The 13,419-nt window shown below is 40.4% G+C and overlaps 1 protein-coding gene across 1 annotated transcript in view; it reads right to left on the reverse strand.

Annotated features, from left to right (window-relative positions):
* Positions 1-13,419, reverse strand: part of CNTNAP5 (contactin associated protein family member 5) — a 310,836-nt gene that overhangs the window by 61,474 nt on the left and 235,943 nt on the right. Inside the window, 3 exon segments of the mRNA XM_038421715.2 lie at positions 2,721-2,939; positions 5,630-5,800; positions 5,952-6,079. Coding sequence (XP_038277643.1) covers positions 2,721-2,939; positions 5,630-5,800; positions 5,952-6,079 — 518 coding nt within the window.

A 13,419-nucleotide genomic window follows, 5' to 3' on the forward strand; every position in this document is an offset into this window, starting at 1 on the left:
CCAGACCATATTTAAACTTCAACCTGTAGAGATAAAAGACTTTGTCCCTTCTCATTCTGTCATTATTAACATCTCCGCAGGTACAGAAGAAATTATACTTGGAAAGCTACACTGGATACACATTTGTTCATCATAACAGTAGTATCTTATATTAATATACACCTTCCATCCAGAAGGATCCATAAATACTTCCAGAAGATAAATAAACTAAATTGAACTTTGATGTTGAGTCTTGTTTATGAGAATTGCAAAATACTTGAATTCATTCAGAAGGGATGATAAAAATAAAAGATATTAAATCTTGATGACTAGCCATCTCCTTCCTGGAAATGAAAGGCTGAGTTTAAATTAAATTAAATAGGAAGATTAATTTAAAAACTATTTGTAACATTTTTTAAACAGCAAATGGTGTCAGCTATATGGATTATTAATTAAGCATGTGCATACCAATTATGGCAACCCCTTAATCTTAACTGGTATGCAGAGCATTGCAGATGTAGAAACAAATATATTGTATGCAGTGTTGTTGTAGCCCATATCGTTCCCAATATATTGGAGAGAAGGTGAGTGTGGTAATATCGTTTATTGGACCCGCTTCTGTTGGTGAGAGAGACAGTTTGAAAGTTTCGAAGAGTCTGGTGGCACCTTAAAGACTAACAGATTTATTGGGCATAAGCTTTTGTGTGTAAAAAAACCCACTTCTTCAGGTGCACATGCATATGCACCTGAGGAAGTCGGTATTTTACCCATGAAAGCTTATGCCCAAATACATCTGTTAGTCTTTAAGGTGCCACCAGACTCCTTGTTGTTTTTGTGGATACAGACCAACACGGCTAGTTTGAAAGCTTGTTTCTCTCACCACAGAAGAGAGTCCAATAACAGATATTACAACATATTTGTTTAGAGAAACAAAGTAAGTAACATGGGGGACATATAAGAGAACATTATGTTTGGCTGCTTCTTTCCTTTTACAATTAATGTGGTTTATTAATTTGTTGTTTTTTTTTCAGATGGGATGAAATTTACTCCACATGATTCAGATCTTGTATCAGCCTCTATCTACCAGGAGTTAGCGCGAGTCCTTCATGGGAAGCAGATTATCTCACATCTGCCTATTGCAGGGTTTCTTCCACCTTCTTTTAAGAACTGGTCATTGTTGGAGACAGGATACTAGATGGATGACAGGACTAGATGGATCACAGGTCTGATCCAGTCTGGCACATCTTATGTTCCTATGTAGAAAACCCCAAGCAACCTGCACTACTTAGGTCCATAAGGTGGGCTGAAATGGTCTGTAGAGAGGGTCTTTCTAAAGCCAGCCAAAAATCACTGCCAATGGCATAAGCTTTTAAGTCCCTTTTCTTCGTAGTTAAGTCCCAGAGTCTTCTGCAGAAGCCTATCTACTCCCTACAGGGCTACGCTCCCCAGGCCATGGGCTTGTGAATCACACATTAACAGTGTTGTTTCCACTTCAACAGAGCTTCTTGTTGATCTTTTACCTCAGCAACCGGGAGACAGCTAACCAGTCACAGGTGGGGGCTAAGCCCAACTTCCTTATAGATCTGTCCTACACTATGACAGTCTTACATGGGCCCTCCGATCTTCAGTAAATTCCCTCCATGTTGAAAGCTACTAGGGCTTGATTTCAATATGTCTTAGCACTTAGGATGCCAAAATACCACTGAAACAATGATAGCTGGTTTAGTGGGGTATCTTTTTTTATATAATGTCTTCCCATCCAGAAGGATCCCAGTCCCACTGGACCCCGATTTTATAAGCATCTCATGGAAAACTGAAAAACTTCATAAAATGTAGCGTTTGTGTAGCTGGGGGAAATCCCACTGCCAGGCTGAGGTGGGCAGAGGCATTTCAGTTAAGTAGAATTTCTTAAAGGGCCAGAATGCATCATTTATACACAGCCCTGAGTACAGAGAAGTGTGCAGCCACCCGACTCCATCTCAAAGGGGAGTTCTGTGATGGCTAAAGTCTGGCTATTGTATAAGGGATGCGAAGGGGAAAGGCTCCTTGTTCTCTCTGCTTCGGTTACCAAAAAAGGTAGGAGCAACTGAGCCCAAAATTGGCGTTTGGGTATAGGAGAGTTGGGCAAATACAGTAAAAAATAATATGCACATAAAATGTCTGTTTGCCTCTTTCAATGTATTTACTTTGTCTGTGTTCATAGCTCTTTTGTGCTTGCTTTACATGGATATTCTCACAAATGAGTTTACCGGCAGGAATGTTTGCCACAATGAGCAGATTTTAAGGAACTATTATAGATTATTTGCAACTATGCCATTAACTTGCATCCAAGAATTATGCCCCTCCTGTTAGGGTACAGAAACATGCTATGTGACCTGTGTGTCCAATCAAAAGAGCTCAACAGCTAATCCTCACAGTGAGCTGATTGCAAAAAGCTACAGAACTGGAAATATTCAGATATTGTTCAACAGATCATTTCAACAGCACCTACAGTTGAGGAAATCTTTGTCTAAGCAGTCCCTCAAGTGCAGAGGCTAGGATTCTGGAGGTTTTGACATGGTCCATGCAGGTGGGTAAAAGAGGTGGCAATCCTTACTCTTTTCTCCCAACTGCATGGCTATAAAAAGCAGGGCACTATCTAGTCCAAAGATGACAAACCTCAGTGGCTAGAAAAGTTGTGGTATTGGTTTACTACAGACAAACGTTGCAAACAACTAAAAATTGCCTTAAATGGTCCCTACCTACAAAGAATTGGCTGTTAAGCTGCAAACGAAAATGCCCCTCCACAGGTGCCTCCAGAATCTTTTTAGGAAGGTTATCCACTTGAAGAGATGTTTGCTTGAGGTTCCTCTCGGCTCGGACGTAGTGCCACTGGTTGTCATTCAAAGGCGTGGGAGACTGCACCGTAGTTTCCATAGGCCCATTTCCAACATCTATGGAGAAGGTGATCTCCTTAGGGGCTGGAATAGACAAGGGTGAGGAAGAGATAAAGGATGGAGTTAAATATCTGGTTTTGACATCAAAGAAAAGTCTGTGAATGAAGGCTCAGATAACTATTAAAATAGCAAATAACATGGCAGCCTATATATAAATCTCATCCCACAGCTCACTATTTGGTTTCCATTGTGATTACAAAGGGCTGAAGACTGTTTGATTATACCCAACTTTATGGCTATGTCAATGATGGTGCCCAAAGAAAACTAGTTTATTCTCACCTGGGACAATTAACCACTTAGATGTCAAGCATTGCACAAAAGTATGATGCTGGCAGTTAAAGCTTCCACACAGCATGAGTGATGCCAGCAGCTGGTAAAAGGCCAACCTGCCCCTCCCAGCGTAGCTTTCTAACCATATATGCTTAATAAAAGACCACACTAAGAAGCTGGATTTTAAGTGTGTGATGGGAGGTGTTTGCTCAAAGCTGTTGGTCACATGGGTAGATCTGATCCTGGTAGCAGGGTAAACATCATGAGAAATAGGAGTTAAGGGATAGTCTCAGAATAGTGGGGCATATGTTGCACATGCTGAGATATGAAGGGATCCTAGTGTGCATCTACATTGCCAAAGAAAAACCCTCAAGTGACCAGGAGTCTCAGAGCCCAGGTCACCTGACTTGGGGTCACTGGGCTCACACTACAAGGCTAAAAACAGCAGTATAGACGTTCCTGCCTGGGCTGGAGCCAGGTTCTAAAACCTTGCTTGAGCAAGAACATCTATACTGCTGTGTCTAGCCCTGTAGTGAAAGCTGGGATCAGCTGACCTGAGCTCTGAGACTTGCTGCTGTGGGTGGGTTTTTTTTCGTTTGTGTTTTGTAGTGTACACCTCTTGAGAGACAGAAGCGTAATCAAGAAGACAGGGTGACATAAAGTGGTTCAGTTTGCTCTGATGGAAGTCAATAAGATAATTCCAATGACTTTAATGGGAGCAGGCTTCAACCAGAAGTCTCTGATATTGTTGTTACTGCATTTATTCCTCTCCTTAAACTACTGCATACACCAGAGACTGAAAGTACCAGCTTTGTGAACTGCATGCCAAACAGAAGGTAGCGGATTGAAAATTCATGGAAACCTGTTGTTTCAAGTCCAAGAAATTGGATAGATCTGGTTTTGGAAGCTGTTGCTCAAGTACTTGAGTTAGAAAATGCTCTATGGGGATAGGTAAAAAGATCTATTCTGAGCCGCTGCATCTGCTAAAAGGTCAATTCCTTTCCAAGCAGTTCTCTCCATACAAGCCCTCTAGGCTACAAATTCCATCTGGCTGCGAGGTACACAAGATGCTGCTAATGAGGAGTCCAAGTTAAAAAGGAGAGAACAACTCCAAGTTTCCCATCTTTTCAATAACTAGTTGCTTTGTGAGCGTATGTTTTGTCATGTGCTGATGAAAGAATTTGCTAAACAAGCATCTAAGCGGTTTGTAGTATTTTGTCACAGTTAATGTCAAACTGTCATTTTTTTCACATCCCCGAGAATGATATACAATACACTGAACTATAACCAAATTGGACTTTGATGTGCAATTAACACTAAATCATACCTCATTACCTTGTGATAATGCACCATGACATTTACCACTGGTTTAATGAATCAAAGGGCCTTGGGGCCTTATTTTATTAAATTTTATGTTGAGGTTATTATAACAATATTATAAAATGGATGGCACTCAATTCTGCATTTTCTCATCCTGACAGAATTGGGAACAGAGGGGTCTTATTTCACTTCAAAGCCACAACAGTTTCCCCCTTTAATATTCTAAATCAGCAGAATAAGAGAGAGAGGTTGAACCTACCAATTGGCTGCTTGCTTTCCCCCCCATGTAAAAGTTGAGCTGTAATTATAATTCAACCACTAAGTGGGCTTTGTGGTGTTCACAGGGCCTAACAGGACCATTAATGGCTCTCAGCATGGGTTAGAGTCCTCACCATACTCTTTGTGGGCCCTCAACTCTCAAGACATCTTTGTTTTAACACTATTTGCCCTTGTCCAAGAGAGTTTTATGATGGGGTGGAGAATGACTAGACAAATGATCTCATACTGTCAATTTCTTGACATGCACAAAAATTTAAACTCATCTAACTCGTCCCCACCCATGAAGGGGTTAAAATTATGAGCACAGCAATTGAGAATGAGTTGTGTTACTGGCACTGAGTTAAGCAGAAACAGTAAAATGGCATCCTCATGTTTGAAATGTAACAATAATAAATAATAGGAATTATTATAACGGTTTAGTATTAGCATTCCAGTAACACTAATAGGCTTCAAATGAGACAGGGGCCCCATCCTGCTAGGTGCTGCAGAGTCATGTAGTAAGAGATAATCCCCACTCCAAAGAACTTACAGTCTACATAGACAAAGGGTTTAAAAAAATAAGTATTATCTCCATTTTGAATATGGCAAACTGGAGGACATAGAGTTCAAGAATGTTGACCAAGGTTCACTGGGTGTATGTATCAGTGCAGGGAATTGAACCCAGATCTGCCGAGTCCCAGCCCAGGGCCTTAGCAACAATGGAATCCTTACTCTCCAGAGATCATTTTGTCCTATCTACCGTCATGCTGGGCATTATAAAGACATCATGAAGCGCTTGCTTCCCACCTCTCCACCAAACTGGCTGTATGGAATGAATATGGCGAATTCCCAGCGTTGACACTTACAGCTTATTTCAATGCGGATGAAGTCCTTAATCCCAAGGTTTTCCAGGAAGACCCCAGTCATAGCCGTGGTTTTGAAGAAAAAGGAAATGTCTGCGCTGAACTCTGCATGGAAGGTGGGGAAGTGAAGATAGGAGGCCTCTGTGTTGAAGGAAGCTGCGTTCCAGAACTGTCCTGCAAAAGACAATGCCCTTCTCTATAGTTAACTGGCACAAGGCCGTGAGCGAAAGCCACATATGTAAAGATGCCTTTTTATCAAATATTTTAAAAATAACTAGGATGGGACATTCTGTACATCTGGAGATTGAGAAGAACTGGTACTCACTGTCTCCATGGCAACGTAAGGGACCGATTCTCCAAGCAGCCTCTGAATTTGACCGGTTTGTGTCAGTGATCACGAGCTGAGTTAAAGGCAAATGGTCTTTGAAGGAAAGAAGGCCAGTATCATTTGTCCTGGTTATAGCAAAGAGAAAAGCAAATGAATCGAGGACGTATTCTTCCCATTCCTTATGTGAAAAAATACTTAATATGTGTTGACAATTTTTGATTAAAGCACAATTGTTTCTGTAAAGTTACCTAAAAAGCTTTCCTTTTATATATATGAACGGCCCCCAGAATATCTTAGAGCAGCCTCAAGGCTGCTTTATTCATAGATTCGTAAATTATAAGGTCTGAGCACCTGGTGAATCTTGGCATTGCACCAGGCCTCTCTTTGAAATGGAAGACACGCTTCTCTTAGAGCTCAAGTGGCTCCTAGCAGTTTTCTGTGTTTTTTTTGAAACGAACAGCAGGAGAGGAAGAGAGAATCTCCTTCTTCTTGGAGAGGAGTCCAAGGACCTGTCAGTTTTAGAAAGCAATGTCGCCCAAAAAGGGCAGTGCTTGAAGCCTAGAAAGTGCTGCATGATCTTGGTGGCTCAGCACCACAATTAACTAGTAAACCAGAAATAAAAACTGAAAACAGTAAAGAAAACTTAAGTAAAGGGAATATAAACTGTTAACTATTTAGGGGATTAATGAAACTAAGAGCTAAATATGTCAGAAAAAAATGTGAGCAGAACCACACGGGGAGTTCCGAAGCTGTTCGTGAGTGCTAAGAAGGAACTGGGGGCTGGGGAGCAGGGTGGCATTTTTCTTACACAGCCTTGGGAGGGGCCCATGAGGAGATGCAGGACCCAGTGTGCACTGCCCAGATGGGTAGTGCTGATGATGGCTACCATGCATGCACCTGAGTGGAATACACATCTGCATCAACTCCAAGATTAATTCATCATACCTCATGGAGCTTCATCAGTTAATGCCCATAAAGAACTTTGAGCTCCTTGCATGGAAAGTGCTATCAGCATAGAATGTACAATTGCATTATTAAACAGATTTATATGTCATCTCAGCATGCATGTATGATCCCAGTACACTGTTTATCTCACCATGCGACTCCATTAACAAACAGAGAGTACATTATGCTCCAAGGTTATCTTTAGTAATTGAAAAGAAATGCTCTTCTATATCACATTATGAAAATTTAGTTCTTTGGACAATTGCTGGAGTAACAGTGTTGGAGGGATAATGTAGCAGTTGGCCTGTTTAAAATGGAGCACAGGTAGCCTGACCTGTAAATGATAAATAACTAGCTTGATGGGAACATTATGGGACCATTTTTCATCTTTCTGTGTACTAATAAAAGGATACTCAAAGAAATCTCACCCTCTGGCATCCCAATAGCCTGAACCATCATAAACTGGTAATCTCTAGGTAGCAGTATTCACATTTTGTTCTGACAGATGGTAGAGCAGTAGTGTCATTAAATATAATTTCTTCTCATATGGTCCCCCACTGCAATGTTTTCTACTTGTATATTAATAAAAACTCTGGTGGGGTCTGAGTAGCTCGGATACTCAGTGCAATTTTTCATAAATACAGTACAGTTTGAAAAAATACTGCCATCAGCAGATGTCAATGAACAGCATGGGAAACGGACCATTATAATACGTTTCCATTTGAGAAAATTTTGAGGCTGGGTGCAGGGCAGATCATTAATAATCCAACGGAATACAATTTAATTAGCATATATCTGCCAACTGCATGCAAAAATGATTTACTGAGTACAATAATAGTGAGTTACAGTAAATAATCAACAGCAGAGGGGAAAAGAGTTAACAGGGGAAGATAAGGTAGAAAAGACATATTTGCAGCTGGAAGAAAACAGACAGCGCCACAATCTGTGAGGTATGGGATTCTGGTCACCCTCAAGGCCCCGTCATTGTCAATGGGAATTGAATGTGCTCAGAGTCTCCAAGGAAGGCTGTTCAAGATGGCAGGAGCTAAAGAGGAGAAGGTTCTTACAGCCACAGTGACAAGACTGTGGAAAGAAAAGAAAAGCAAGCAAGTGAGCAAGGATAGCTTTATAGTTAAGACACTGGCCAAAGACACAGGAGAACTGGGTTCTGTTACCAGCTCCATCACAGACTTCCTGTGTATCACTGGCTAAGTTTCTCCCTCTGTCAAATGCAGGCAATAATGCTTCTCTAACACACAGGGCTGTTGGGAGGATAAATTCAGGAATATATGCTCTAATGTTTTGCTTACATGAAAAGAAAAGGAGTACTTATGGCACCTTAGAGACTAACAAATTTATTAGAGCATAAGCTTTCGTGAGCTACAGCTCACTTCATCGGATGCAATGAGCTGTAGCTCACGAAAGCTTATGCTCTAATAAATTTGTTAGTCTCTAAGGTGCCACAAGTACTCCTTTTCTTTTTGCGAATACAGACTAACATGGCTGCTACTCTGAAACCTTGCTTACATGAGTGTCTTTAACGTGGAGGGTACAGCTACATCTAAAGAATGGATCTTAGAGAGAAAGACTAAGGAAGTAAATGGACATGAGTAGCGATGTGCAGAGTTTCCCATGAGAGCTGCACCTAAACTCACAATAAAGCATGTCTCTGCAGGGCTAACTACAATATGTTTCAATAACCAGAACTAGCAAGAGCATCTGCAATACAACCTGGTGACCCCCAAGAAGTTGACAGGTGCAAGGTGACAGGTGATATGGTGAGCCTATGGAAAAATCTTTCAGTCATATGCAGAGCCCAGGGGTTTTTGAGTGGAAGGAGGAGTGAACAGGGGAGAAAGGTGAGATGAGAGGTCAGAATTCCTTTGTCACTGAGGCAGATGTAAGGACTGTCCCTAAGGTGCGTGAGGGACAGTGTAAAAGTTCAGGAAGGATCTTAAAAGCATGGCAGGTGATATTTGACTGGTCCTGAAGCAAAAGGGGAACCACTCGAGATCTACAAGGATGAAGACAACATAAATACACCGTATCAATAGAAAGCAAAGAAATGGTCTTGCATTTTACACAACCCTGAGCCTCAAAAATGCTCTCCCTTTTTGCATCAACTTACAGATTTTAACAACCAAACCTTCTCAGGCAATAAGCAGCAGATATTAGCTGTGTTACCTGGTACATTTCCAGGTTTATATTATCACTTCCTTTCCCATTGTTCATTTGGCTTTTTCATAGATCACAGATTTTAAGGCTAAAAAGGACCATTGTGATCATCTAGTCTGACGTACTTCACAGGCCATAGAACTTCACCAGTAATTACTGTATCAAGCACCTAATATCTGTTTCATCTAGAGTATACCTTGTAGAAAGAGATGTAGCCTTGATTTAAAGACTTCAAGTGATGGAGAATCTACCACACCTTTAGGTAAATTGTTCCAGAGGTTAATTATCCTCCCTGATAAAAAATTGTTCCTTTCTACCCTGAATTTGTCTAACTTCAGCTTCCAACTATCGAATTGCCTTACAATTTTTTCTCCTAGATTGAAAAGTCACTGACTACCAAGAATCTGTCTCCCAGGGAGATACCTGTACACTGTGATCAAGTCTTTTTTTTAAAAAAACATTTTTTACAGATGCATTCTCTGTGTCAGAAGTGACCAGCTGGGGGACATGATTAGAACAGTATCACTGGATCAAACTGGCTTAAGCATCTGCCACTTCCTCTGAGATCCGCTTCTCCTATTCTTCCACTAGTATCATGAAGTTGGTTCTTTATTCAGTAAATGTGTTGCCAAGTTAGCTCTCTCTGACTCCTGTTATCACAGTACAGGTTCCATGGGGTAGGGTTGGTAAGCCTGGAGTGTGAGGGGCTCTCTCTAGAGTGACTTGCTGAAGTTGAAATACTAGAGTCCTTCTGATATGACAAACTCAGAAATATCCTCCAGTCCACCTGGCTACTATAGAAGGGACTGCATATCATTCTTCAAGTAAGGTCTTGTCTACACTATAGAGTTAGGTTGATGCAAACTATTGAAGTGTGTACGCTTAAATTTTGCTCCTGCCAACATAACTGCCTGGCTACGCCAACGTAATAACTCAACCTCCATGAGTGGCATAGAGTCAAGGTCAATAGAGTTACGTCAACACAGTGTCAGTGTAGATACTGTGTTGCTTACGTTGACTATTACTGGCTTTCAGGAGCCATCCCAGAATGCCAGAAACTGATAGTACAATCAATAAAAGTATTTCTGGTAAGGGACATGCACTACCGACACAAGCAAAGCGTAGACATGCACAAATGATGTAATTACTGCAGCGGCTATATGCCAACATAAACTAAGTTGACTTCATTGTGTACTGTAGACATGGCTTAATAAGACCAGAATTAGCAGTTGGCTTAGATGTCTGGTTGGATACAACTTAAAATCAACATGCCTGCAAGTGCACATTCTTTTTCTACAAATCACTAGGTTCACTCCTCCCTTTATGACTTTTCTCTCACTTTCTGTTTCTTTCTGTCTGCTCTGATGAACCATTACTTTAATCTGCAGTGAAGACCAGAGGTTAGAAGGGAAAAAAAACCCACTGCCTGCTTCCCAAAAGGAAACTACAGTAGCACTGACTGGTCTCTGCTCCTGAGCTGCAGTAAGGAGTTTGATTTAACTAAAAGGAACAAGAACAGTTGTCTGATTTTTCCTTTCTACAGCACCTATTTTATTTTATGCCAAGGCAAATTAAATGCATCTAGCATGGTCTTCTCCTTCTAGCATAATGTACAGTAGGCTAACTTCACAGTTCCGATCCCAGCAGATTTCCGATTCAAATGCTCATTATGTAGCAGGGGTCAGTTTTCTAGCAGAGAACTACAAAGGCAATCTTCAATAAGCATGAAATTACCTATGTTTGGAAACTCTTTGCAAAGTTCAGGGACATTGAGTCCCCTGTTAGTCCATAAGCAGGCAATGTGCAATTTAGAATTGCACAAAATAGGAGCTGTGTTCCAATTTTCTAGTGGGCAAAACACAGTTTAACTGAATAAACCTCTAAATTTACCCTGTTTGCAGCAAAGAAACTAGAAGAAGAAACCCCCATTCTATGTAATGTGATGCAAATAGATTCTAAATTCACATTGTTTTCTCACTGTGTGTTGGCATGACCTGATAGCATGTTGGCATGGGAAGCCCTACATAGTGTGCAGTCTCAAAACTTCACCAAAACGACCTTTTGATGAAACACCTGCTGCTCACAATCTGAGTAATGGATGGCCTACCTATGTATTGCTTGGGGGATTTAAGGGACAGGCTTCTCAGGCAAGAGGATTCTTTTTATTCTCCTCGGTATAGTTTTACCAAAGTGTTCTTGACACACATAGCTCCCTTGATAATGGGTGGCAATCACAAGCACTAACTCGACATACATTATTTTTTCTCTTTAGAAAATAAAAATTATGAAAAGAAAAAAAAAGAAAAAAGATGAATCAGGCAGTTCTTTCATTATGGGACATGGTAAGGAGGTCACAATGAGCATGTAACTTATTCCAGGCATGCACATAAATCAACATTTACATAGACAAAAATGTCTCTGAAATGCCTGAGAGGGTTAAAGGCATGACTGGCTTTTAGAGCACATTGAGTGACTGATAATAGGACAGTTGGTATCAGCTGTCCCAGAAAACATAATATCTATTTCATTATTTCATATCAGATTTGATTCAATAGCATTTTCACCACTGTAAATCAGGAATAACGCCATGAAGCCAATCAGGTTGCAAGGGTGAAAAACTGATCTGAGATCACAGTCAAGCCCACAGTTTTTGTTTCAATTCCTACCAACACTGAGCAATGCAGAATTAAATACCATGGCAAATAACTGTGAGACCATTAGAAAGTACTATGGTTACAGAAGGGGAGTGCCTCATTTCCCCGTGAAACTCTTTGGTCCTTCTTGGAAAATATGATGAATGAAATGTAAAGCTACAGCTTTCAAAATGTCCCTACCATGTATTGATCCCAAGAACAGCCTTGACAGACAGATTGTAAACATAAGAATTCCCTGCTGAGCCACGATATTTTCTGTCAATTTGACTGGAAAGACTGAGTTCTCACCAAACTTCAGACACTACTGTTTCAGAATAAACCGATCTAGATTTTTTGGAGGATTCTCAAACTTGGAAATTTATCTCTCAATTTTCACTCATCCCCTCCCCATCTTGATGTAATGTAATACTTTTATTCTGTACTATCTTTCACCTAATTATGAATAGACAATATTTTTCTCTGTTCCTGAGAATTAAGAAATAGGGAAAAGGAACACAGAAGAAGCTTATTCAACTCAATACTTCCCAATATTTCATAAACTTCCTTTCCTCCTTCCGTATCTTTTCTAGAGTTTCCTGTGGGAATCTTTTCAATGTATTGGGTTATGGTTGTATGAAATATTCATAGATTCCAAGGCCAGAAAGGACCACAGTGATAAGCTAAATTTGACCTCGTGTGGAGCAACACAAACCACATAACTTCCCCTACATAATTCTCAGAGCAGATCTTTTAGAAGACACATCATGATTTAAAAATTGTCAGTGATGGAGTACCCACCACGACTCTTGGTAAATTGTTCCAGTGATTAATTACCACACTGTCAAAAATGTACACCTCATTTCAAGACTAGCTTCAGCTTCCAGCCATTGGATCATACATTTCCCTGATAGACTGAAGAGCCTGTTATAAAATATTTGTTCCCTGTGTAAATATTTATAGACCATAATCAAATCACTCCTAAACTTTCTCTTCGTTAAGCTAAATAGACTTTAGCTTTTTGAGTGTATCGCTATAAGGCAGATTTCTAATCTTTTAAAACTCAGAGTTCTTCTCTGAACCCTCTCCCATTTAATAACATCCTTCTAGGACTGTGGGCACTAGAACTGGACACAGGATTCCAGCAAAGGTCACACCAGTGACAAATGCAGAGGTAAAATAATCTCTCTACTCCTACTCAAGAGTCCCCTGTTTTTTGCATACCAGGATTACATTAGCTCTTTTGGCCACAGCATCACACTGGGAGCTCATGTTTAGCTAATTCTCCACCCCCTCAAATCTTTTTCAGATCACTGCTTCCCAGGATAGATTTCTCCCCTTCTCTAAGTATGGCCTACATTCTTTTTCCTTGATGTATACATTTAGCCACATCAAAACACATATTTTTTGCTTGTGCCCAGTTTACCAAGTGATCCACATCACTCTGAATCGGTGACCTGTCCTCTTCCTTATTTGACACTCCTCTAATTTTCGTTTCAGTTGAAAACTTTATCATTGGGTCAGTGGTGATTTTATGGTTTCTTCCAGATCATTTATAAAAATGTTAAATAGTGTTGAGGAACTGGTACCAATTTGAAGCTACTAATTATGGAATTCCTCCCTGTCCTCTTCTCTCTGGTGGCCACAGTCTATCACAGCTTATCTGTCTCCAGCCATGTAGAATATCACCATAGCCTCTAATGGTTATGAACTGC

The sequence above is a fragment of the Dermochelys coriacea genome, chromosome 11 (assembly GCF_009764565.3).
Source record: "Dermochelys coriacea isolate rDerCor1 chromosome 11, rDerCor1.pri.v4, whole genome shotgun sequence".
Lineage (NCBI taxonomy): Eukaryota > Metazoa > Chordata > Testudines > Dermochelyidae > Dermochelys > Dermochelys coriacea.